Source organism: Brachyhypopomus gauderio, chromosome 10 (genome assembly GCF_052324685.1).
Source record: "Brachyhypopomus gauderio isolate BG-103 chromosome 10, BGAUD_0.2, whole genome shotgun sequence".
In the NCBI taxonomy this organism is placed as follows: Eukaryota; Metazoa; Chordata; class Actinopteri; order Gymnotiformes; family Hypopomidae; genus Brachyhypopomus; species Brachyhypopomus gauderio.
Window position 1 is genome coordinate 6421660 of NC_135220.1, and position 27695 is coordinate 6449354.

Below are 27695 nucleotides of genomic sequence, written 5' to 3' on the forward strand. Positions count from 1 at the left end.
TTGTACTTTTCGGTTTAATCAAATACCAGATACCGCGGAGTGATACGATTTCAAGACCTCGCAGTGGACGAGCCACGGGAACGAACGCGCTTCGCGGAGTATGTCCGTAGTCAGTACAGTTAGATTATTAGAAATTGCCAGCATTATTTTTTGTGATATCCTAGAGAAATCAACAAATTTCTAAAATGGGAAAAAATACGTCAGTGTGCAACCGTACCATTTAAATTCGACTAAGAATTTTCTTTGGCTTGGGAAATCGACGTGGAAATTGCACATTACGATAATTCTCCGCGGTTACTGTGCGGGTAAGTGAAGTTGCGACTTTGACAGTCAACCAAGTGAGTGTGCTGGGCGCTCTGCACGTAGCTGTCAAGATGAGCTCGTAGCTATTACGCAATATTAGTAATGTTAGTAGTCCCATCTTTCATAGCATTTAACACATTTAATATATATGCTGTGAACAGTACTTGAGTTTCCTAAACCTTCCCGCAGATTCATTACGGAAGCATGATATTACATGTAATTACACTGTGGAAATGACTGGTGCGTGGATATTGGAAGATTTATTGACGATGCTTGAAGTTGATCCTGCTGCGTTAATGTGTCTCACGAAAAACCCGTCCCACTCCAATATATACTTCATTTTTTAAGCGCAAAATTGTGTTGTTTGTTCAATGAAGGACCGTTTTGGATGTTAAAAAGAAATACATACATATTTACATTTATATCAATTTAAAAGTTCTGGAAGGTTCTTCTTAGGGTGGCCACCGGTCCAGCACATTTCTTTAAAACATTGTGCACGTGTGCAAATACCCAAACACAAATGTAAAACCACATAGGCAATGTACAAAGATAGGCTTAGTACATTAGAAAAATATTTAATCCCCTCAGTTAACCCGAGTCGAAATAATTATCAATTGTATGAAACAACCTGTCAGTGTTAACTAAGTGTGTTTGTATGTTTGTATGCTTGGGTGTTTGTGTGCACACAACCCTCACCTCCTCTCCTCAGACACCCACATACCCTCACCTACAATAACTCAAATGTCTAAAATCTAAATGGAACAATTGCCTTTTAGTTCACCATGCATGGTTCAGGTGCATGCATCATGTCTGCAGGTTTACTTCATTCTCCCATATAATCTTGTGTTTGCAACTGGTTTACCAACAGCTGCTGGGTCTTATTGAAAAAATCAGATTGTCCACCAAATAAAGAAAAAGCAGTGCATTAGTGAGATACCGAGTTACGTTTTAATAGCTGATTATAGCGAATATGCCTTAAAAAACGGAATACATCCAAATACATTCCTTTGTGCTATAATGCTGATCAAGTTGCATTTTCGTGTGTGATACTAACTTAGTGTAGAAATAAGGAGCGGGCGACATACGGTAGGTGGCGGTACGACGAGGGTGCTCACGACGCACCAGAAGAGAAGGAAGAAGACCTCCTTCGCACATTATCGCCACATGTTCGGTAGTCCTGTGTGGCCCGCAGCTATTAAGTGTCTTGTGTGGCGTTAAATATAGCAGCAGAGCGGAAACATGAGTCTGTTCAGTGCCGATACGCCGGAGCGCTCCGAGCAGGGGAGAAAGTGTGGCGGACGCGTCAAACGGCCACTTGGACGGTGCGTAACTCGGGTTTACTCCACACACGGTCACGGGCCTAACGCCTGTTTCGTGGAGCGCGGCGCTCCTTTACACGATGTGCGCGGCCAGATAAGTGGCGGTGTCGAAGTAATACGGCGGTTCCGTTTGAGGGTGTCTCATAGATGAGGTTATTTACATTTATTCGGTCGGTTGACTGAATTTAGCCAAGTTGGTACTTTTGCCCAATAACTAAACTGAATAGCTATTAATTTTCTCTCTATCTAGCTAGCTTTCCATCGGCACATCCATCCATCCATTCTTATTTACTTCCTTCGTATTTTTGAAGAAAACTCCGCAGTTTTATTTAGATAAGAAATTTAGATAAGAAGCTCCTGCAGCTGGAGAACAACGTGGCTGCATAGCTACAGGCAGCTAGGCTAGCTGCTTTTGTGGCGTGCTTTTTTGGATGGAGGGAAATATTTAAGTTAAACGTATCCGAGGAAATGGGTTATGAGTTATGTATAACCATTATATAACTAGCTAGTTATAGCTTAAATTTGTTCTTTGTTATCGTTAAGCCGACTGCAAATCACCCGCGTGCTTGTCAGCAGGAAAATGAGGGAACCCTAACCCCTAAACTCTACTCCTAACTATAAATCCCTAACCCTAGAAATGAGTAAAAAGAGTGAGGGCTTGAACATACATCGGCACATTTCAAGATAATAGCACTTGGTTTAAATTCACTAAACTAAGACTAAAACTGTTCCAGTGTTAAGTGTAACATATTTGTACGACTTTTTCTTCAGTGCTGAAGCACACAGATTTCGTTTAATGTGATGTTTAAAACACACTTCCGCCTATTTATTAATTGCATTTACACAAGTTGATACATTTTATGTAAGCTTTAATTTCTTAATTTGTACTATTTCTGTTAATCAGTCAGGTCAATTGCAAGACCCTTTCTCTTCTCTGCAGGCATGGGTGAGGAGTCAGGGTGTTGCCATGCCATGTGGTCTCCTTGAAGGCACCCTGGCCCCCTGCAGGTGACAGGATGCCTGTGCAGGCAGCGCAGTGGACCGACTTCCTGTCCTGCCCTATCTGTTATAATGAGTTTGATGCCGGCGGCCACCAGCCCATCAGTCTGGGCTGCTCCCACACTGTTTGTAAAACATGTCTACACAAACTACACCGCAAGGCCTGCCCCTTTGACCAGACCACCATCAGCACTGATGTTGATCTGCTGCCAGTCAACTGTGCTCTGCTGCTGCTTGTGGGAGCCCAGGTGAAGTGTGTGTGTGTGTGTGGGGGGGGGGGGGGGGGGGGGGGGGGGGGGGGGGGGGTTAGGAGAAGTGAGTGTGTGGTTGAGTTTTCAGTGAGCACACTGTGAGAAGGGTGTAGTAGCTGAAGTAGGGGAAATAACTGGTTAGAAGCGGGGGGTGTAACAGGGTAGTAGAAGGGGGTGGGGGTGTAACAGGGTAGTAGAAGGGGGTGGGGGTGTAACAGGGTAGTAGAAGGGGGTGGGGAGGTAACAGGGTAGTAGAAGGGGGTGGGGTGTGTAACAGGAATGTGGAATGTATGGTGGAGAATGGAACAAGTGAAGAAAAAATGCACGTCTGTCCTACAGCAGCTTTTATCATATTAGGTGTGGGGGTTGTGCATGATTGGCAGATACATCTAAATGTTCTCTTGGAACTTGCCAATCAGGCAACTTGGTTATACAGTTTTCATTCCTGCATTCTGGCTAAGATCAACAGTAGTTAGACAACAATGCCAATTTGAGACTTTCAATCAAGACCTTGAAAAGGCTACTTTAAGGCTACTGATGCAGCTACCATTTCGACCCACAATATTAAACTGACTAAGAAATTACAAGACTGTAGACGTAACAATCAAAACACTTGTAATTTAATTACCGTATTTTCCGGACTATAAGCCGCTACTTTCTTCCCCATGTTTTGAACCATGTGGCTTATAATGAGGTGCGGCTTTTCTGTAGATTTTTTTTCCTTCACCCATCAGGGGGTGGAGCAGAAAGTTAATCAGGTGGTTCAGATCAAAGTTGTGAATCATTTTCATTTAGCAACTGCAAGCAGCATCCACAACGGAGATTTTTTTTCAAACCAACATGTATTGTGCCAAATTCTGACTCCTGGGCACAATCCGACTGCCCTCAGACGCTACAGATTATATTCCTATGCATAAATAAGAGCTAGACTTTAATTATCCATCACAGCAAACAGCACATCATTATCTAATACCAAAGTTCACCTCTGACTACATGACTTTGCAGTATTACAGCAGCATTATGTCTAAATATCAATTTAGGACAAAACTAGAGTGCTCAATGAACTAAGTTATAATCACTTAACTCCCGAATATCATCTGTAGCGCCTTAATGTGTGTGCAAACGTGGAGTCGGAATTTCTCCGTCGAAAAATTCTCCGTCGTTCCTGCTGCTTGCATGTGCTAAATGAAAATGAGCACTTCTTTGATTTACAACTTTGACCTACCACCTGACTAACTTTCTGCTCCGTCCCCTGACGGGTAGAGAAAAGCCGCACCTCATTATAAGCCGCATGGTTCAAAGAGTGGGGGGAAAAGTAGCGGTTTATAGTCCGGAAAATACAGTAATTACTCTTAACCCCTTCATGGAATCTAAAGAGCAAAATGATGCAATGAGAAGTTGCTGTACATGGCCTACATGTATAATGGCTACTATGTGTGCATCTTCTAATGTAATACCATAGAGTGCTTCTATCTGTCTCTGCATTCAGCATGAAGTGTGATTGTCAGCAGACCTTTCTCATGAAAGCTGAAGGAATAGATACTGGAGGTATAGAACAGCAATAATTTCCCACTAGCTAATCAATTGTAGATGTCATACTGTCGGACAAAAAGAAATGTTAATAGAGGTCACCAAATATACTTTGATGGCTGTTAATATACCTAGGCAGATCGCCAAAGGCAGGCTGTGAGAGAAACGCCACATACTAACCAAGAATATGCAAAGTACCCTGATGTGAAGTGCCTGACGGTTCATCACTGCAGTCATCTGTCTGAACTGCATTACACAGTTCATCACAGTTTGTGTGTTCAGTGAGATTAATTGTTGAACTGAATTGACTCTTGGCTACTTCTGTAGGTTCCTGAAGTCCAGGGTGTGTGTCTGGGTACGTCTGAGGACACGCAGCATTATGGAGTGTGCAGAACATGTGTGCAGGAGCTTGCTCTCTACCTCAGACCCATCAGCGGAGAAAAAGGTGTGTGTGAGAAAATGGAGACAAAGGAGTTTCACTATCTGCTAGTTAGATTATGCCACGCTGACTGTTACTGTTGGGCAGGTTATGTGTCTGTGAAACAGAGCATTTCCTGTTTTTCACCTTTGTGTGGTTGGTGCGTCTACGTCAGAGGCGATGGAGTAGAGGTGCGTTCTGGAGCCCATAGAGCTGTGTGGCCATGATCTGACAGTCACACACTCCCCTATGATGAGGTCTTGGTGTCTAAAATCGATGCTGTTTCATGTTTACATGGGCCAGCTGTAGCGATTCATACGTAGCCGAGCCTGTCTTGGGGTTGGCGTTGAACTTCATGCAGTGTTAAGTGTACTGCAAAAACACTGCACATTCAGAACACATCCCTAGTTTTAGGGTCCCCAGTGTTTTTGGAATCGGCTCATAACATTTTGGCCGTTTTGTAGCTAATTTTGTACTGTATAATAGACTAATGTCAGGGTCATTCTGTGCACTCGCAGCCCTGTCAGATCTCTTGTAAAGGGATCAGCTTCCTCATTGCAGCTTCCAATAGTCAGGGTTATAGGATAATCAGTGTTTCTATTCCAAGTATGAGAACAATTTCTCAATGGTTTTTGTCCATATGGTTAGGGTCAGTGTTCACGTGTTCTCAGTGGTGTTTGTCCATAGGGTCATGGTTATCGGTAGTGTGTTCTCAGTGGTGTTTGTCCATATGGATAGGCTCAGGGTTATGGTTGGTGTGTTCTCAGTGGTATTTGTCCTTAGGGTTAGGGTCAGGGTGTGTCCATATGCTAGCTGTGTGCAACAGGCACAGCACTCATGCTAATGCCCAAGTCCTCAAGCTTAATGAAGCCAGTCAGTGTGTCTGCTGGGATTCATCTCTCGGTGCTGCTGCCCCTTTTCTCTCTCTCCAGCAGGTGTGAACGGCCCCAGTGTGCTCAGCCGGCCCATGCAGAGGAAGCTGGTGACGCTGGTCCACTGCCAGCTGGTGGAGCAGGAGGGGCGCCTGCGGGCGGAGCGGGCAGCCCGCTCCCTCGGCGAGCGCTCCATCACCGAGCTCATTCTGCAGCACCAGAACCCTCAGCAGCTCTCCGCCAACCTGTGGGCTGCTGTACGGGCGCGTGGCTGCCAGTTCCTGGGTCCTGGTGAGTATTGCCCGTGCATCGGACTCCACGTGGAGCCCTCACTTCAATTTTTTATGGTCTTGTAGAGGTTTTTGTAGCATAGAATTACTAGAGTGGCAGTCAAAACATCTATGTATGGTGGAGGAGGGGGGGGATTATTCTACTTAACAATGTAATCCTTGTTCCTTAAGGTATGGATTGTGTAGATGTTCTACAATGTTCTTACCTTGGTGTGAGGCAGGTTTGTGTTCAGAGTGCTGGGGCCATCCACTCTATTGTAGGCTAGTATTAGATGAGGTTGGACTGGAGTGTTGCTTGGTGTTGATGATGATCACTCATAGGGCAGATTCTGAATGAGCTCATCTCATGTGATCTCATAAATGAGTTTTTAAAGTCTGACAACATCAAGCATAAGAGTCTTGCCAACTTGCCCAGCCAAACGTGTGTCGGCCTCAGTGCTGTATGCGCATGTGTTTCAGCAATGCAGGAAGATGCACTGAAGCTCGTGCTGCTGGCCCTGGAGGATGGCTCTGCCCTCTCCCGGAAGGTTCTTGTGCTGTTCGTGGTTCAGAAGCTGGAAGCTCGTTTCCCTCAGGCCTCCAAGACCAGCATTGGGCACGTGGTGCAGCTGCTGTACAGAGCCTCCTGCTTCAAGGTGGGCCTGACACTGCAGTCTTGCAGCTGATGGTGGTGAAAACACTAAAAACACTGCTTTAACATAACTGATTCAGCTTAGAAGGATTAATCTAGCCAAAGGCTTCATGAAATGAAATGTGCAGGTCACCAGAGTAAATTAACTTTAGTGATTGGTATAGTCTAGTGGGTAACCACGCTGCCTTTCCTGAGTAAGTGCTCTGTGCCATACCAGTACAAGAGTCCCTGTTCAAATCTCCAAAAACTACACTAACGTGACTGATCATTGAAGTTTTATTCAGTCACTCTGATTATCTGCCAAACATGTAAAATGTATTTAGAACAAGTTAAAATGAATTTTCATCCTAGTGGATCAGTGCATTTTACTGTTAATTGTGACTAATGTTAGCAACTAGGGCTTCGTATCATTTGAAAATGTTCGATACCGATACAATACTTTTAATTCGATACCGAAACACTACTTTTTTCTATACAATTTTCTGACTAAGCATACAACAAATAATTATAACTAATTATTAACACTACACTAACACTGTCACACTAATCTGTTTTCACCCAGATGTTAGTCAGCATGCACCTCCTTTGCTTAATCTCTGCAGCACATTTTAAACTTGTGAAGATTAGCAGGGTGATGCTTTTAGGTTTGTTCTTGTGGCCAAAAAGCACCCAATCAGATGGACTGCTCAGGAGATGCGTATTGGCTAAGGCTGATTTGTTGGAACATAATGAAATGTTTGAAGTTAATGAAACAGACATTCAGTCTAATAATGATACTTCTTGGGGTGGATTAGTGTGTGTGTGTGTGTGTGTGTGTGTGTGTGTGTGTGTGTGTGTGTGTGTGTGTGTGTGTGTGTGTGTGTCCACTTTGATTAGGGCTGGACAATATGGGCAAAATTTATAATACAATATATTTATTCGTTTGGGTCGGTGTGATGATGCCAGTAGCTCTGGCCCATCACCAAAAGACTCTATAGACATTCAAGTAATGGACAAAATGTAGTACTGACCTCTAGGTGCGATTCTCAGGGGGACTGGCGGCCCAGCCAGCTCCTTCTCTTATAGTGGCCGAAGGGCCCTCGGCCTACTAAAGGAGGGGAGGGGGGGTTACAGGTCCTGGGAATACCTGAGGACAGATGTACACAATGGATGGACATATTAATCATCATTATTGTTATGGTGCACTGAATGTGAAATGTCATGTATATATTGTTACTGCAGTAATGTTATGTAATGTATGTATGGTATGTTTGTGTTTATAGATAACCCCTGCTAGTGGTAATGGTATGCCCCAGCTTAATTAAGGGGAGGGGCTACCAGTATAAGAGGGCTTCCTCTCAGAGGCTAGGGGGAGGTAGATGGTGGAGAGGTTGAAGTTGGTTGGTTGTTGGTTGGTGGATATTGTATGTGTTGCGTTAAGCCCAAGGAAGTTAGGGGCTAGACTGGCTGCTGTTGCCAGTGCTTGTTTAAAAGTACTGCTTATAAGCCTTTGCGGGCTTGAGTACATTGTACATATTAGTTTTCCTTTATACAGTTTTCCTTTACGTTTATTCGTCAGTTATTTATTTATTCATTGGATTTCAACATTAAAACACCTGGAACTGGAACTTTTGTGCGTGCATGTCCATCTCACTCTCTGTAGTGGACCCACCTCCATATTCACCCACTCGTACCACGTTCACAGTCGGTATGGTATAATTCCGATATCGATATGAACAATATAAAAAGCCACAGAAAACTACCAAGAATGCCCAAAATGGATGTCTGTACCTACAAATGTCTGAAAAATGAATGTTGACTGTATGAAACCTGCTAGAAAACTATATTTACTTTAGAAATATTTAGTTGTATTCTGCCTTCATATATGAACATGAAGCACAACCTCACCATCAAATAAACTTGTCGGCTTTGTCAATATTAATATGTTCCATACCCGAACCACTTCCACACCACAGAATTCTTTCCCAGAGGTGTCAAATAACAAAGTACTAACAAATACTCCGTTACCTTACTTAAGTAGAAATCTATACTTTTCTGGAGTAATTATTTTTCATCCAACTTTTTAATTTTACTCCTTGCAGAATATACACTACCATTCAAAAGTTTGGGGTCACTTGGAAATGTTCTTATTTTTGAAAGAAAAGCAGTTTTTTTTCCAATTTAGCTAACATTAAATGCATCAAAAATACACTCTATACATTATTAATGTGGTAAATGACTATTCTAGCTGTAAACATCTGGTTTTTAATGCAATATCTACATAGATGTATGGAGACTCATTTCCAGCCACCATCACTCCAGTGTTCTAATCGTACATTGTGTTTGCTAACTGTAAGGAGGCTATTGGATATTTAGAAAACCCTTGAAAACCCTTGTGCAAGTAGGTTAGCACAGCTGAAAACAGTTTTACTGATTAGAGAAGCTATAAAACTGACCTTCCTTTGAGCTAGTTGAGAATCTGGAGTATTACAATTGTTGGTTCGATTAAACTCACAAAATGGCCAGAAAAAAAACAACTTTCAATTGAAACTGGACAGTCTATTCTTGTTCTGAGAAATGAAGTCTATTCCATGCGAGACATTGCCAAGAAACTGAAGATTTCCTACAATGGTGTGTACTACTCCCTTCAGAGGAGAGCACAGACAGGCTCTAACCAGAGTAGAAGGAGAAGTGGAAGGCCCCGCTGCACAACTGAGCAAGAAGACAAGTACATTAGAGTCTCCAGTTTGAGAAATCGACGCCTCACAGGTCCTCAACTGGCAGCTTCATTAAATAGTACCCGCAAAACGCCAGTGTCAATGTCTACAGTGAAGAGGCGACTCCGGGATGCTGGCCTTCAGGGCAGAATGGCAAAGAAAAAGCCATATCTGGCTAATAAAAGAAAAGGATTAATATGGGCAAAAGAACACAGACATTGGACAGAGGAAGATTGGAAAAAAGTGTTATGGACAGATGAATCAAAGTTTGAGGTGTTTGGATCACACAGACGAACATTTGTGAGACGCAGAACAACTGAAAAGATGCTGGAAGAGTGCCTGACACCATCTGTCAAACATGGTGGAGGTAATGTGATGGTCTGGGGTTGCTTTGGTATTGGTAAAGTGGGAGATTTGAACAAGGTAAAAGGGATTTTAAATAAGGAAGGCTATCAGTCCATTTTGCAACACCATGCCATACCCTGCAGACAGCGCTTGATTGGAGCCAATTTCATCCTGCAACAGGACAATGACCCAAAGCACACCTCCAAATTATGCACAAACTATTTAGAGAAGAAGCAGGCAGCTGGTGTTTTATCGGTAATGGAGTGGCCAGCGCAGTCACCAGATCTCAACCCCATTGAGCTGTTGTGGGAGCAGCTTGACCGTATGGTACGAAAAAAGTGCCCATTAACCCAATCAAACTTGTGGGAGCAGCTTCTGGAAGCATGGGGTGAAATTTCTCCAGATTACTTCAGCAAATTATCAGCTAGAATGCCAAAGGTCTGCAATGCTGTAATTGCTGCTAAGGGAGCGTTCTTTGACGAAAGCAAAGTTTTTAAAGTAGAAAATTATTTCAAATATTAAAAAAAAAACATTATTTCTACCATGTCAATGTCTAGACTATATTTCTATTCATTTTGCAACTCATTTGATAAATAAAAGTATGAGATTTCAGGGAAAACACAATTGTCTAGGTGACCCCAAACTTTTGAACGGTAATGTAGTACTTTCTGTACTTTTCGGTACAATAATCTGTACTTTCTACTGTTTACGTTTTAGAAATGGCCCCATTACTCCTGTTTTATTTTGGCTTGTTCTCTATCCGGCGTGTCATTGTTAAACAACTATCCAGATAAATTGCGACATCCAGATGAGTACCTTAGTATGACTATGTTCCTGGCAGAGAGTTGAGAACTCAAGCGAAATGTCCCAAATAAGCACCAGGGAGGAGGCTGGTATCCAAGAAAATCAGCTAACCCGTATTGTATATCTCAAGCGCTCCGTTGTAGGGTTCCAAAATATTTGTCATCCATGTATTTGTCTTCATGTTAATAAATGTTTTGTCATGCACCACTCTTGCTGCCCCTCCCTCACCACCGTGACTATATGGTTTTAATAAAGTTGCATTTTACTAAAATGCATTCATTTTTAATGGGCATATATGCTGCTGAAACAGTTAGCCTAGTGCATCCGTATTTTTTTAACATTGACATTTTAAAATTACATTGTCATTTTGGCTTTTAGGAAAATGTTTTTTGGGGGGAGGTGGGGTAGTGCCCTATAGGCCATGTGACGTGGCTTTCGTTTTGGTCCCAAATGGCATCCCCCCCCCCCCCCCCCCCCCTGCATTACTTATACTTTGATTAGTTTTGAGACCAGTACTTTTACACTTGAGTCAATACTTCAACATCCACGGAAGTATTTTTAAACCCTAGTATCTACCTAGATCATAAATGTGAATACTTTTGACACATTTGGTCTTCCCCTTTTTCTCAACTGTTATGTCTGCTTTATTATCTCTAGCCGAAGCTCGTTCAGTCACATTTGTATTGCGGTCAGCGGTACTCATTTTGCAACTAGCACGTGTCTCATTGGAGCCAAACCAAAACTAGCAGAGCCTGCTGTTGCTGAGCACTGGCTGTCTGCATGTGGTAGACGTCATCGGTCACTGCGTTTTGCTTTTTCAGCTTGGCTTCAATGCAATGAACTAACAGCAGCGCCCCGTTATGAACATTGTAATGTTGTAAATAGCGTTTATCGAAATATTGGAAAAGTGTTTAAAAATCATATCACCGTTATTGAAACATTTTCTGTTGCGTTACATAGTTATTGGCCAGCCTTATGTTTGATATTTATAGTTCTATTTCTATGTCTTTCTAATGTGGATGTTGGGCCTCAAGTACGTGTTGGAATCAGGTTGTGACAACTAAGCTTTTTAGGTGACACCTAGATTTAGGTGTTACTGAAAAACTATTTAGAATAAGAAAAATATTAGACAAATTGCTTCCTGCAGGTTTGGATCTAACACCTCAGTCTTATGGGAATTGAGAAGGACAGAATTGAATTCCATACTGTTCATTTCCTGGATGCAGTTCTCAATTTTGGGTGAAGTACTATGAAGAGGATGCAGGAGCTTATTTATGTATGCTGGGGCCTCGTTATGAACAGCCTGATAAGTAATCATTAAAATCTTAAAATCAATTCTGTATCTAACAGGTAACCAGTGTAAAGATGCCAGTACTGGTGTGATATGTTCCCTACGCTTTGTTCTTGTGACCAGATGAGCCGCAGACTTTTGAACATGCTGTAGACGAGTTACTTCTTTCTGATTCAAGCACGTGAATAAGGCATTGCAATAATCCAAGCGGGTGCAGACAAATGCATGAATAATTTTTTTCAATGTCAGAGGAGGGCAATAAGTTCCTGATTTTACTGATATCCATGAGCTCAAGAAAGCAGGATTGAAGAACCTTTGTAATAGAGTACCCTATTCCACTGTTAGAAAAATGTCTCCACCTAATTATTACATGTAATACAGATTTGCATGGCCCCACATGATCAGTTTTCAAATGGTAGCACTAAAGTAGTGAATTAATCATATAGCATGACAGTTGCAATAAAAATGTAAAACCTTTTATTTAAAACATTTTTGAGACATCAAATCTAGGCTTATACAACTTGTGTACCTGCTACACAATATTATAAATTGCACATCAGTTTAATAACAAATAAGAGGAATTTGGACATAAAGTAGACAGGGCTGTTTGTCAGTGGTTGTACTGAAAGTTCCAAATATCTTACCTTTAATTAAATAAAACTGTTTAAACAAATAAATAATAACAGTGGTCGAATACTGAGGAGATGGTACCATCTCTGTTAATGTGATAAAAAGCGGGTTGGGGGTGGCGAACGAAAGTTGTTGAGCGGGAGGATGAACGTAACACTCAAATGGGTGGTGAACGTAACACTCGTCTAAAAATAAATTCTCCGGTTTAAAATATAGTCTCCCGTTAAATTTTTTTTGGCATTTGGGTCCGTATCCAGTTAATCAGGAATGTGATTGGGTCCGGACAGGACGGCGTTCGGGTCCGGATCCGGACCGCGGTCCGCCATTTGGTGATACCTGCCCTATGTACTTCCTGACAACAGACACGGCTCCTTTCTTTCTAAGTTGGAGATCACCACATGATCTCTGACCTGATTTTGTATGTGTCTCTAGTAGTCCGAGAACATCAGGCATGCTGCACAGTGATTGTTGAGGTCCATTGAATTGAATTCTTTATTGTCATTGCTTAAAACAACAATTGAAGATGTATATATTAATATATAATAATATATATTAATAACTCTTGTGACTTGAGCTCTCTGCTTTTCTCCCGTTTCTGCAGGTTACAAAGCGTGATGAAGATTCCTCCCTGATGCAGCTGAAGGAGGAGTTTCGAATGTACGAGGCTCTCCGGCGAGAGCACGATGCTCAGATCGTCCACATTGCCATGGAGGCGGGTCTGCGCATCTCCCCAGAGCAGTGGTCTTCCTTGCTGTATGGGGACCTGCTTCATAAGTCTCATATGCAGTCAATCATCGATAAGGTACTACTCGCTCACTCTGGAAGCATGGTCTAACTAGTCTTTCCTGGTTGATTCAGGTTTCTTGAATACATATTCAGGTTTTCTTCTTCTTCAGTTACCAGCTGGTGACTTTATTTTATTTATTTTTTTCCCTTTTCTTTTCCAGCTTCCTTGATTTAGTCTCTGAGCCTTAAAATGCTTTGACTCCAGACTGTGTGCTTTTAATGTTTGACGTTTAACTGTCACTTTTATCGACTTAAAATTATGGTTGAATAGAGTTTGAGCAGTTTTACTCTGTGGCAGTGTGGTTTGCACTTTGGTGTGATTGGTGTCAATGATGATTACTCATAGGGCAGATTCTGAATGGGAGATCAGCTGATCTCTCACCTGATCTCATACGAGTCTTTAGTAGTCTGAGGACACCACCAGTCAGACCCGCTTGAACACACTGTGTGTGTGGTGTGTGTTTTGGTACGTGCATTTACAAGTTTTTGTTCTAACAATGTCTGCTCTTTGTCTTCCTCTTGAATGTACCAGCTCCAGTCCCCAGAGTCCTTTGCAAAGAGTGTCCAGGAGCTGACCATAGTCTTGCAGAGAACGGGTGATCCAGCCAATCTAAACAGTCTTCGAGCTCCATTAGAGCTATTGGCTGCCCTAGACCATAACCCAGGTAGATCCAAACACCTGAACATCTCTCCAGTTCACGAGTACACACATCCACAAGGATATAAGAGCAATGGAGTGTGCATATGTGTGGGTGCGTGCATGTATGGTTATTCAGACGCAGCTGCACCTACCTGGGCGGAACTTGAGAGTGTGATGCTGGCGGTGAAGGCTGTGGTCCGAGGGCTCGTTGACTTTATCCAGAATTTCAGCAAAAAGAACCATGAAGCCTTTCAGGTAGGTCACTCCTCAACACTGATTCATCAGTGGTACCACATGACTACAGGAGATTAGGTTAGCAGCATAAAAGCACTTGCAAAGACTGAAGTGTTTTTTGTCTGTTAACTGCGAATCCCAAGAGTGTGTGTTTTTTGCTACAATATTTGGTTAGTTTTATCCCTCACCTGCAACTGAAAATAGGTTTTGTTACCTAGAAGCTAGACTTGGGGAGCGGTCATAGCTGTAGTGAGCCCCCTTTCAGTCACAGTACACCGTGAGATTGTGTTTGCTCACTAACCTGAACATGTCCCTGGACTTCAGGCTGCTGGGCTGGTGTGTGCATGATTTCTATCAGTAATCCACAACGGCTTCAGAAGAATGATGTAACGAAAGACAAATGCCATGTGATCATTTTGGCCCTCGGTTCAGGAACTATATTGATTACAGCAAAGCGTGCTCCAAGGGGTTAAATCTCAGTACTGGTTCCTTAATTGATCAGCTCTCCTTGGGTGGGAACAGAGGTCTGTGTTGTGATGAGCGGCACAAGCGGACACTCCAGAAATCCTGACTCACTGCATGGCTCTGTCTGACATTACTCTTAGGTCTCTGTTCGTGATCGGTGTGGATGTCAACTAGAATACTTAATTATCCTTTTTGCACCGAAAAGCAAATGTTTGTGATTTGTGTCCCAGTCTCAGCCCAGCAACAAGTACAAGACCAGCATGTGCAGAGACCTTCAGCACCAGGGGACATGCCCACGTGGTTCCAACTGTACTTTCGCCCACACACAGGACGAGCTCGAGAAGTGAGTGAAACGCACACACAAACATGGTGCATGTATGCAGTCCTACGCACAGCATGCGCTGGAGAAGAGAGTGAAACACACACACATACAGCACGTGCTAGAGAGAGAAGGAAGCTTGTGTGATCTTGTTCAGGTGCTGTGTATTTACCACCCTCCCATATACCCGTTTGTGTGTGTGTGCAGTACACAGTGTCTTGTGATGCCTCACAGTCGAGAGAGAAGTGGTTCTCTTCTGTTTCCTGTTCTTATGCATGCTCACCCACCCACACTCCAGCATAGCACACTCTTCAGCTCCCACTACCAGTCTCTCTCTCCTGTTTGGTTGCTTTCTACTGCTGTTCTTTTCCTCCGTTGCTGTCCTCATCCATGTTTAGTCTTTATGTTTAGTCATTATTTCATTATTCTCTCTCTCTCTCTCTCTCTCTCTCTCTCTCTCTCTCTCTCTCTCTCTCTCTCTCTCTCTCTCTCTCTCTCTCTCTCAGGTATCGGTTAAGAAATAAGAAGGTTGGTGGAGCAGCAAGGCCAACTTTGCTGCCCACAGCAGTGGTTCCTAAATCAGGTGCCGTTAAGTCCCTCCCCACAGACCAGGTTCCTGCGATTCCGCCCAGCCATGAGCCAGAGGTGGTGTCTGAGGGCCTGTCCCCCATCCACCTTGTTCCCAGAGGAGGAGAGCGAGAGCAGGACGATGTGAAACTGTCCCCCACAGATGGTGCCACCACACTCACCACCACCAGCCAAGAGGAGTGAGACCCTCTTCCTTAGTTTGATTTTCAAAGTAGTAGTCCCTGATCACAGTGCATGTCAGTAAGGCATGTAACAGCAGGTTTTTATCAGACATCTGTTAAGTGTTGCGAACCATTTTCAGTCACACTGCTAAGAACGCTTTGCACCTATATTCATGAGGTTAAGTTAAAAAAATAAACATCCTCTTGGAATTCTGTGGCTTTACATAGCAACACTAAAAGTATATCCAATCAGTAAAACAATCCAGAGGATGAAATTTGTCACATGGCTGTCCATGCACTGGCCTTTCTCCAAAAGGGCTGCCTCAACAAACACAATACCAAATGTGAATCCTGTTTCTTGTAAAGAACGTTTGAAATTGCGGAAATGCAGGAGGAAGTGGGAGTTTTTCACAAGGCTGAATTCCTGAGAGAAGTGAACATGCTGTCTTTTAGGGCCACTTCCTCGACCCAGTCCTCAACTAGAATAAAGCCTTTGTACATTTTGTCGAGTTCGTAAAAATGTCCAGTGGAACAACTTTGTTGCATTTACTTGTATAGACAGACATGTTGTCCAAAGTGAATCACACTGAATGTTTGGAACAGCTTGGTATCAGATTCTGCAGTCTTCCAACACCTGAACAAACTGCACCCTTACACCCCCAGGAAACCACTTTCACCTCCAAAGACCCTGGTAAGTGCACACCAGTCTCCTGGGTCGCGTCCACACGCAGCTGCTGCTCCTGCAGACGACACGGCACTGCCCAGCCGAAGCGCTCTGGGCCTCCCCAGGGCTCACCATGAGATGGGCTACCACTCTGAACAGCAGCTGGCCTACGACATGCAGTCCTACCACTCATCCAGTAGGTGTCCCCCCTGTAGGGAGCTGGTCCAGGCTGAGCACAGAATAGCTTTAGTCTGCATTGCTTAGTGGATGGGCTTTTATTTTTTTATGAGATACATGGGAATATATATATATTAGCCAAGACCTGTGGATACTAGCCTTCCCTGAAACTGGATTGAATATCTGTGACAAACCTTTCTCTTTCCTGTAGGTAATTACTACTCCATGACAAGTTCCCACAAACCCTGCTTGGCACGGTTCTCTCGCTCCAGTCCTGCCTCTGAATCCCCTGCCCAGACGTCTTTGCCACCCCCCTACTTGGAACAAGCTCCCCCCCTCCCCTCTCGCTATGGCCCCACCCCTAATTGTGCACCCATGCACCACCCTCACGGGCATGGAGTCTACACCCCAGTCTACGACAGCCGGCGGGCGTGGAGACCCCAGCTGTACCACAGGCAGGATGGCCGAAGTAACTCTCTCCCTCTGGAGGTCCTGCATGCCTCTGTCTACCAGCGACCCCTACGGGAACGTTTCAATTCACTGGACAGCCAATACTGCAGTTTCGCAGATAGGAGGACAGCTCTGCACAAGGTACTATCAGTCACACTTGCTTATGGATTGATTTATGATTAGAGGAATTAGTGATTTCTACCTCCCTACCTAGGCCTGGGGGAGGTGCTCCTTGGCGAGCGCCTGGTGTCCGGGTTTCTACCCATGGGGCCCGGCTGGACACACCCTGATTGAGATACATGGGTTCACTCTCCAATGGGTCCAACACCTGTGGGAGAGGTAGTACCAGGGGTTTTTGGTTTGGGTGGTGGCCGAAGGCGGGGGCCTTGGCGTACTGTCCCTCGGTTACTGAAGCATTGACCGCATCCCTGAGCTGAGGTGACCAGGGTAGTTGTGAAACTCTGGCGGCAAGTCTCCACAGGGGTGGATGAGATCCGCTCTGAGTTCCTTAAGGCTTTAGATGTTGTAGGACTGTCCTGGCTGACACGTCTTTGCAACATCGCGTGGACATCCGGGGCAGTGCCTCTGGACTGGCAAACCGGGTGTGGTGGTTCAAGGGGACCGGAGGGTGTGCTCCAACTATCAGAGGATCACACTCCTCAACATCCCCTGTAAGGTCTATGCAGGGGTACTGGAGAAGAGAGTCCGGTCAATAGTTAAATCAGTTACAAGAGGAACAATGTGGGTTCTATCCTGGTCGTGAAACACTGGACCAGCTTTTTACCCTTGCGAGGACCCTAGAGGGTGCATGGGAGTTTGCTCAACCAGTCCACATGTGTTCTGTGGATTTGGAGAAAGCATTTGACCGTGTCCCTCAGGGATTCCTCTGGGGGGTGCTCCGGGAGTATAGGGTACGGTGCCCGCTGCTATGGGCTATCCAGGCCCTGTACAAACAGAGCAGGAACTTGCTTCACATGGCCAGCATTAAGTCACACTGGTTCCCGATGGGAGTTGGACTCCCAGGGCTGCCCTTTGTCACCGATTTTGTTCATAACTTTTATGGACAGAATTACTCTGCGTAGCCAAGTGGCGGAGGAGGTTCGGTTTGGTGGCCTCAGGATTCCGCGTCTCCTTTTTGAAGATGATGTGGTCTTGTTGGCATCATGCCGGGACCTACAGCTCTCACTGGATCAGTTTGATAGCTGAGTGAGAGACGGCCAGGATGAGAATCAGCACCTCTAAACCTGAGACCATAGTACTCAGTCAGACATGGGTGGAGTGCCTTCTCTGGGTCGGGAGTGAGTCCTTGCCTCAAGTGGAGGAGTTCAAGTATCTCGGGTTCTTGTTCACGATTTACTGGTCAATCTACCTATGGTCATGAGCTCTGGGTAGTGACCGAAAAATGAGATCGCGAATGCAAGCGGCCAAAATGAGTTTTCTCCGCAGGGTGTCCAGGCTCTCCCTTAGAGATGAGGTACGGAGCACGGTCATCCGGGAGAGGCTCGGAGTAGAGTCACTGCTCCTCCATGTAGAGAGGAGCCAGTTCAGGTGGTTCGGGCATCTGGTCTGGATGCCACCTGGGCGCCTCCCTAGGGGGGCGCTCCAGGCATGTCCAACTGGGAGGAGACCCCGGGGAAGACCCATTGACACACTTGAGAGATTATGTCTCTCAACTTTCCTGGGAACACCTCTGTATCCTCCCAGAAGAGCTAGAAGAAGTGGCTGGGGAGAGGGAAACCTGGGCCCCTTTGCTTAGGCTACTGCCCCCGCGACCCAAACCCGGATAAAGCAGATGAAAATGTAGGGTGGATGGATACCTCCCTACACCCCACAGTCACTATCATGTATTTTGTCAGATGTGTCCTTGTATGCAAGAATAACACAGACATGTGCAATCCAATTTAAAAAAAAACATTCTGTAGCCATTGCATTAATAGTATGGCATCGTTACTGCCAAGTTATTGTTCATAGAAATACTGACAAACCTTTTGAGTCTAGTTCTGGGTTGGTTTGTTACCCTCTTTTAAATGTTTACATTTAGAAAATACATTTTTAAATGCCTGGTTGTGGTTTGCAAATATTTGTTGGGCTTTGCTAGGGGATAAACGTTGGTATGTTGGTGGGTGGGTGTAAAGAGTTGTGTGGGCAGTTAGTGTGATGTCATCTGTGTGCTGCAGGAACAGTATGGGTGTGAAGACTTGTACAGAGTACGCCAAGAACCACACCAGGCCAGCAGCCCTGGCAGAGGGTCACAGCCCTCACCTGTTCTTACTGTGCATATCTGCTCAGAGGTAGGCCGTGTGTGTGTGTGTGTGTGTGTGTGTGTGTGTGTGTGTGTGTGTGTGTGTGTGTGTGTGTGTGTGTGTGTGTGTGTGTGTGTGTGTGAAATATATATTGCATAATGTCTTGCATCGTAGTGCATCTTATGATGCAGTGTTGAACTCCAGCTTCATTTAAAGTAGTTAAACAGCAAAGCAGCCATCATTCTCATGTAGAGTTATTCAGCATATATTTAAAGTGGAGCTGTTGCTCACCAACTGTTGAATTTAAGCGAATGCTAGTGTGATGTGGAAAACTGTGGGGAGTTGCATATTTTAATCACTATTTCTCTTCTCTGTCCTTTGTGGAGGGGGTTGGGGGTTGCAAGTGTGGAGAGGGAGGCCATGCCCGTTACTCACCCTGGTCATGTGACACAGAGTCGGTACCTCGCAGGATCTCCACCCACTCCTGTACCCAGCATGCAGTAAGTGGACTCGATTCACATCTTGTGCACACTTCATTCATCTGGTTCAGCTCCACATTGACAATAATACTTGTCACAATCTTATGTGTTTCCTGTCACAATCAAAAATAATTACATTTATCCAATACAAGGCCCTGTTTAACTTGTATTCGTTGGTCTAATCGGGTTCTCGTAGACCAGGGGTGGCCAACCCGTCCGAGACCAAGAGCCACTTTTTTTTTTACTGTGTTACGGCAAAGAGCCACATCACATGTATTAGCAAGAGGGAAACGAGAACAGCGACCCAGAACAAACAAACAAAACAGTGCGGAAGACAACATGCAAAAGGATAGAAACCAAAACCATGAGGGCACGGAGTAAATAGAAACAAAAATACAAAATACAGCGCGTGGAAAATAACACTCAACCGTAGAGAGACGGGAGAAAGAAACAAAATAACATTAACTAAAAACAGCGCGGATAAATGCAACGCAAAAACTAAACCAGAACCAAGGACACCAGGGGAAGTAACTGGCAGCAGGCAAAACAAAACCCTTCCCAAAAATAAAGGCAAAACGGATAGGAAGAAATACAGGATTGGAATCACTGCTGATTACGGTTTAGTCTGGGACTGACTCTGGTGCCCCTAGCCATGGCTGGGGGAACATCATCCGCGCCAGCCCTGAGAACTCACAAAATGAAGCTCAAGAATTTGGATAACACAACAAAAAGCATTTTATTTTACCAAAGCACTTTATTTTTGTTAATTAAATGTGAAAGACACTTTATTTTCTGTATTTGTCATTCTGTCGTGCAAAGCAGACTGTAGTAAATCATGCAGATTTTATAGACTGAAGCAGAATTTTTTATAAATCAAATCATTTTTTAATCGAATCGTGGCCCCCAAAATCGGAATCGAATTGTGAGATAGTAAACGATTCCCACCCCTATTAGTGAGTTATTAGTGAGTTCACTTGTATTCACCTCTCACTGCACTTCTTGTACACACTTGTATATCCTTGTGATGTGGATTTTTCAGCTGGTTAGTGTCTGTAGCTCCAGCTTTTTATTCCAGAGACCTTGTACTTCTGCTAGGGTGATGGTTTCTATATCCTGTTGTGGGATGATGTGTATCTCTTCAGTTGGGCGGTGATATCCCCTGGCTGTCCCTTGCTGTAGCATTCCTGTTGTACCTTTTCAGTCTTGACTTGTGATTGTAGATGATGCTTGTCAAATATTAGTTATTTTAATGCTAGAAAGTATATACATACATTGATTATACATAGTTCCCAAATCCAAAATTAGCAGATGACCTGAATATCTAGGAGTCTTACTGTAAACACCACCTGTGGCAGTCTGGACCAGTTTATTTTTCACTTACTACACTGTTCTCTCTCTTCTGCTCGTATGTTGGCATGTCTGTTCATTTGTGTCCATGTTGTAATTAAAGCTATAATACTATACCTACAGATATGCTTAATGGGAATTGACCGTAATGTTTGTAATGTTCCTGTTCTTGAAGCCACAGGCTTGTAATTGATGTTTCTTCACTGGTCTCTCTTGTGCTGCTATACCAATGCCCTTCTGGTCTCTCTCTCCTGCCACCTCCGTCATTCCATCTCTCTGCTGGTCTCCCTCTGTGATCAGGACACCGAGTGTGCGGTCAGGTGCTGGCCCCACTTCTTTGAGCCCTATCGGCGCATGCGGGACGAGGACCCCATTATCCCCTTCAGCGAAGGGCCCATCATCTCCAAGTGGGGCGCCATCTCGCGCACTTCTCGCACGGACCCACACACCTCTGACCCTGTTCGGGCCACCACTCCCCAGGTCTGGCCCAGCACAACGCCCGTCTTCAGAGGTGAAGCATGCTCATCAAGTCTGCGGTGTTGCCCCGTTTCAGTGGCACTAAGCTGATCCCTGTTGTGCATTTACTCTTTGCAGACTACGGCTCCCACCTGGGAACTTCAGACTGTCGCTGGGGTGCGTGTGGCTTCAGCTCCAACTGTTCCAGCTTCCTTGAGAGGTAGTCTGTTTAATCACACACAGCTTGGATTGGGGTAATGTTGTATCCAGATTCAAAAAAGTATCGAACTAGAATATCTATTATAGTAAGTTCAGTTCCATGAAGTTTGAAGAAGATTGTTGAAGACTGTTGTACAGAGCAGTGTTTCATTCCTTAGTCTTTTCTTAGCGATCCAAATTATGCACATTGTATATACAAGTGTCAAATTTTAGTTTTGTTTTTCAATTAATCTCATGGATGGTATTGTGTCTCTGGGCTCGATAAGTGAAATCAATGTTAGACACCTGTGTTAATAGTTTACCAGGTGAGCACAATATCAAGAAGCACATTCCATATTATTAAGCATGCTCCAGGTTTCAAGCAAAATGTGAAGGTAAAAGGAACTCTGTTACCAAAAAAGTATGAAAACACATTTCACATAAACTTGAGCATGATCATAGTACTGTGAAAAGATTTGTGGCTGATTCAGCGCACTCTTGGTTTGTGCAGATAGACCTAATGAAGAAGGTTAAGATTAAGAGAACAGATGCATAATTGCCATTACAAAGCAGCTGTTGGTGCCTCTGGAGTTTCGTGAAATTGACCTCATGCATGATTATGCACCATCTCGTGTTGCAAAGAAAACCTCTGTCAGCTGCAATGGGCATGAAAGGAGAGACATTTGGTGTAGCCCCCATCCTCCCTTGACCTCAACCCTATTGAGAACCTTTGGAGTCTTAAGCAAAATATCTATGAGGGTGGGAGACAGTTCACATCAAAACAGCAGTTCTGGGAGGCTATTCTCAAATCCTGCAAAGAAATTCAAGCAGAAACTATAAAATCCCAAGTTCAGTGGATATAAGAATTGTGAATGTGATCTCAAAAATAGGTCTTGTGTTAACATGTAACTTGGCCTGTTAAGATGTTTTTGATGGAAATATCTTTTGGTTTCAATAAATAAATATGTAAATTAATAGTTCTGTCAGAACGTTCTTAGCAAAGAGCAGGCCTGTACACACTTGTGGCTTTTTGTAGGTGTTTTTGTAGGAAAACTCATTTTGGCCACTTGTGTTCGCAATCTCATTCTTTCGGTCACCACCAGTAAGGTCACTTTAGGCAGGTTTGTGTTGTCAATGATGATTACTCATAGGGCAGATTCTGAGTGGGAGATCACCACATGATTTCTCACCTGATCTTATAATTGAGTATTAGTCTGAGACACAAAAATATAATTTTGGTTATGCAATTTTTTTACTTCCTTTGTTTAATTTTAGCATTGTTTGTGTGTGTGTGTGTGTGTGTGTGTGTCAGTGATCAGAGGCGCAGGTCCTTTGGCAGTGGAGGGAAGCATGGTGCAGAGTTGCTGGTTCACAACGGCACTGAGAGCGAACCAGACCGTGATATTGAGCTAGAGCTGTCTGCTGTTAATATGGAAGACCCAGAATCACAGGAGTTCCAGTGTGAGGTACCAACTGCAGTAGAGCTGCTCTCTGAGCTCAAGCTTTAGCTAGCTACTGCTGGGCAGTCGCGGAATAATTGGTGGTGGTGTTAACTGATTTATTTCTTTTTATTAGGCTTCTCTGGAATCTGGGAATTGCCTGACCCGTGTGTTCACAGATCCAGTGTCAAGGCCAGAGGCTGACCAGCCAATACCTCACCACATGGTGGATGCGCGTTTGAAGATGACTACTGTATTCAGGTTCGCTTTTAGTTAATTCTAGGTTTGGTCAGAAAGGGTAACTACTGTACACAAGCCATTATTATACCATTCACACACTATCCTCTAATTCTGTTTCCTGTTCCTAAAAATGTTTTTATAACTGGTTAATATGTTTTAGCAGCAGCGGAGTTGGGGTGGCATGGTGCAGGGATGGAGTCTTGAACTCTGAGCGCTTTTCATGAATTTTCTCCACGTTCATCAGGACCCTTGTAAAGTAAATTCTTATGTGTGTTGTGGTGTGTTGCAGGAAGTCGCTCTCCCCGGGAAGCCGGAGCTCAGGAAGCCTCACTATGGGAAGCCTGGTGTTGAAGACACCAGTGGGAGCTGGAGATCCAGGGCTGGAGATGCTTCTCAACGGCAGCTAAGAAAAGCCCCAGGAAGCCTTCCCAAGACCAGTTGCCATCCAGTCAAGGGTTATGCCCCAATAACATATAATTGTCCTTGGATAGCATGTTGAGCTGTCTTTAGGAGCATTTTAGTATTTGTTAAAACGAATGCCACTCTGTTCTGCTGCAGAGTTGTTTTAGATTGTGGTGGAGGCTCTTTAAGGCCGTGAAAAAAGCACACACTCCAGCAGTCACGCGCGCCTGGTGTGTCTGGATATGGTGGAGTGTGTTGGGTTCTAGAATTTTGTTTTTGATATGTTTTGTTTTATGGATTTTATGTAATAAATCCCTATGTATTCCCCAATGTTCTCTTCATAAGAGCTACTAGGGCTGTGCAGGTATGGTTTTTTTATTTTTTTTATTATTATTTTTTTTTTCCCTCCCATCCAGCTTTCATTTATCGCAGCTTATGCCAAGGTCTGTTTACAATCCCATCTCAGGTCTCCTAGCTGTCAGCCAAGCAGAACGTCACAGGTGCTCCTTATAGTGGTAGATCCCCATGGTTTTCTTGCTAGACTGTCCAGCAGTAAAATGTAATCTCTTGCTGATAATTAGCTGCACTTATAGTAAAATTATACATACTACATAAATACTATATTGCAGTTATTGCCAGTGGGTTCCTATGGTCACAACACAGTTTACAGTATGTATTTATAACAATGTCAGGTGCTCAGTAAATACTGTACATTGCTTATGTCGTAGTACAGTATCAACCACTGAATTAATGTGCATGCATTCAGAGTGCTCTTTTAATCATCAAAATTGTCAGGTTTTATATTGAACCCATTTCTTGTTTAATATTTGCCTAGAAAGTGGTAGAACATTTCAGCTTTCTCCGATTATGAAGCTTCATATATCAATAGCTGATTACTATTACTGCTCTAGATCACAGTGTGTGCATCTAACACATATTGTAATGTGATAGCATTAATGTGAATGCAGTGATCATCGTGCCACTTGAATCTGTAATCATTTAATAAAGCTTATTCGGTTTTAATACTTCATGCTAAAACATATTACAACTCTGTTAGAAGTATTAAAAGCAAGTAATACAAAGTATTGGCATACTTCATATGAAGTCCAGTCATCAGGTAGCAATTCATTATTGTACAGTGTCTCATACATTGTTTGCCATGCAGAGGCTCTGGTGTGTTGGCAGTGTGGGGAACAGGCTGCACTTCCCCTGAGTAACTTTTCACTGGTTCAGTTCAGCCCCAGTTCTCTCCCCTTTTCTTTCTTTTTTTTATTTTTATTTTTTATTATTTTTTTTTGTTGCGTATTGTTGGCTGCTGTGTTTTGCCTCACATGCCTTTTCCCCACACTCACCTTTTGTTTTGATAGAAGCATTGCTAACTTCTGTGAAGTTGTTTGTCAAAGCATTTTGTATGAGGAATCTTTTCCTCTTTTGGCCATTCAGTCACTATAAAGCATCAAAAGCAGCTCCATCCTCTTTTTGTGTGTGTGTGTGTGTGTGTGTGTGTGTGTGTGTGTGTGTGTGTGTGTGTGTGTGTGTGTGGGGGGGGGGGGACTGCACGATCTAGGGTTGCTTGATTGGTCCTGAACTCCCCTTACTGACTAAAGGGTGTGGTCTTAGTTCACTGAAGCCAGAGGTGGTGTTGGTTTCCCTCGGAGGGTGTCTGATCTGGGGAGAATTGTTGCATGACTTGAGGGAGAACCCTCCCAGGATTTGTTTTATACGTAATGCCGTGGTAAGATGTGGGAAACCTGTACATACCAAGCTTTCTGCCTGGCTTCAACTGTTTGATATTTCGCTGGGTGAAGCTGGTCACTGATCTGGCTGTTTTATTTATACTTTCTGTGTTTGCATTCAACAATATGGTGGTTGATGTGTGGCACCACAGACCTTGATGCACTCTTGTATCTCCTATAGTTTTTTCTAAGTGAGTTAGGATCAAATGTCATCTGCAGTCATAGTTCAGGTAGTGTTTTTGGGAGATTTAGAGTAATGCCCTTCATCTCTACACAAAGCTCCCGATTTCATTGTACACACTGAGTGACATGCAAGTGTGGCTTCACTTGTTACATTTGGTCATTGCTTTTACACTTTGACTTCTTTAATGCCAGTGTGAGCATTTCAGATCACACACAGATTTTTGAAATGGGTATTTTTTTTTTTTTTTTTTTGCTTTTTTTTGTAACTCAAATCATTGCAGCCTTCTGCACCTGTGCAGCGCTTTAATCTGTCAGTGTTTCGTCAGTTTGGCCGCCCCAGTTCTGGGTCTCACATGCATGTCATTGCAAAAAGTAGGAGATTGTATGGTTGTGTACCTGTGATCCTGCTGCCCTCTGCTGACTGTGTTTTGCGCTTGCCTGTTGGGTGGCCTCACCTCCAATCTGTTTGGATTTCTTCCACCATCTCTTGTTTGGCCCATTGGAAATGTCACAATTTCAGCTTTTCTGAATTTTATAAATTTGTTTAGTTGCAATAATTTGTCAGGTTTGATGGACACCATATGTTTGCTTGTCAGATGTACCACTGATGTACCACAAAGGAGCAGATGTTTTTGAATATTTCACGTCTGTATTAGACATTTCCTTTGCAAATCTATTGTTCGATTTACTTGTAAATGAAATACAAGATGGTACACATCCGTCAGTTTATACAGAGCCATCATTAGATGGACTTACTGCACAGTTTTATGATCAACTATAAGAAAATATTTATCAGATTTTAAAGGTTGGGAATATCTTTTGATGAAATATGACCTGAAATTATTTTAATGCATTTGGGTTCAACTGAGCAAAGATTTCACTGTTGTTTCTGGCCATGCCAAGCAGGCTTGATACATGTGTGGACATGTCGCTGCTGCTGAGGGGTTCTTCATGCCCCCATTGTTATTGCTGTTCGTACCTTTGCTAAGGTCTGCTCCACTGTACCGAGCAAGCTTAAGACCTGTAATCGCATGTTGAGGTAATAAAATTACTTTCACCATTAAATGAGTGTTGTATTGTGCCATTGGCTAGGTAGAAATTTTCCTATTTTTGACAAATAACGTTTTTGACTAGGTACTACCTCCACATTTCTGAAAGGAAATTAAAGTGGATATGTTATGCTTTCCTAGTTTTACTTTTAAAATTTTACAGCTTTTTGTGACAGTTATAGTTTGGGATTTTTCATTAAAGGGTGCAGAAGAAGGATTAACATGCAGAAAAATTTATCTGACTCAAATATAGTTTGTAAGGGAACTCCAAGGGAACTCTCTTCTCAAATAGCTCTGTGCAGGTTATAAAATGTATCTAACTTTATGTTCCTATAGCCTTTGTGAGAGGTTTACTATGCACTTGCCCTTACTTGGAGGTTGGCCTAGTAAACATGCAGCAGATGGGATATTGTTGGATACGTTTATCTGATACTAATCACAAGTTCATCTGGCCCACTGTAGCTATAACCTAGGGTTACACAATTAACAGATGAATTAAACAACCAACAAAATATTAAACAAAGGTTCTAAATTAAATTAACAATATACCCAATGGAAACGGTAATACAGAGTGGTACAAGGAAAGAACAGCCCCAAGACCCAGTGAAAAGATACCCTACCCAGTGAAAAGATCCTCTCCCTTTATACGCCCAAGCATATCAAAAGTACAGAAGTTATAAAAAAACAGGTATACCAATGGCAATCAGGCTGTTGGTATACACAATCAAATACATTTGCATACAGGTTAGATTTACCCATAGAACCTCTACCTTTGGGGTGAAGTCTGCATTCTTTCCCAGTAAGTAATGGAACCCTTTAGCTGTGAGACTAAACTAAAGACATCACATTTCTCCCTGTACAACATGCTGCAAAATGAGTCTAAACATACCACACAAACACGCTGATGTAACCAAAATAGAAAGTTTTGGTTTTATCCCATTTCTATGGGATTTTATGGTAAACGTCCCCCACTATGCCTATCCACAATCACCAGGGAAAGGCCACCATTCGTGCCACCCATGGTTTTACGCAGGAACACCAGATCCTACATCCCCCACAG

At 43.4% G+C, this 27695-nt stretch overlaps 1 protein-coding gene across 3 annotated transcripts; it reads left to right on the forward strand.

The window, feature by feature from the left end:
* rc3h2 (ring finger and CCCH-type domains 2) lies at positions 1-26645 on the forward strand. 3 transcript variants are annotated; one of them, XM_077019035.1, is made up of 19 exons: positions 1-305; positions 2563-2869; positions 4730-4847; positions 5753-5983; positions 6442-6617; positions 12981-13181; positions 13698-13830; positions 13942-14060; positions 14735-14847; positions 15330-15590; positions 16236-16432; positions 16625-17004; positions 19041-19154; positions 19493-19606; positions 21233-21443; positions 21527-21608; positions 22899-23052; positions 23162-23286; positions 23555-26645. In XM_077019035.1, the coding sequence occupies exons 2-19, from the start codon at positions 2639-2641 to the stop codon at positions 23670-23672; spliced, it is 3078 nt and encodes a 1025-aa protein (XP_076875150.1). In that variant the 5' UTR covers positions 1-305; positions 2563-2638; the 3' UTR covers positions 23673-26645. The 3 variants fall into 3 exon arrangements, with proteins under 3 accessions (XP_076875150.1, XP_076875149.1, XP_076875151.1); XM_077019034.1 differs by lacking the exon at positions 1-305 and adding an exon at positions 1449-1625; XM_077019036.1 differs by lacking the exon at positions 1-305 and adding an exon at positions 1449-1625 and having other exon boundaries at positions 5756-5983.
* Positions 26646-27695: the final 1050 nt, after the last annotated feature.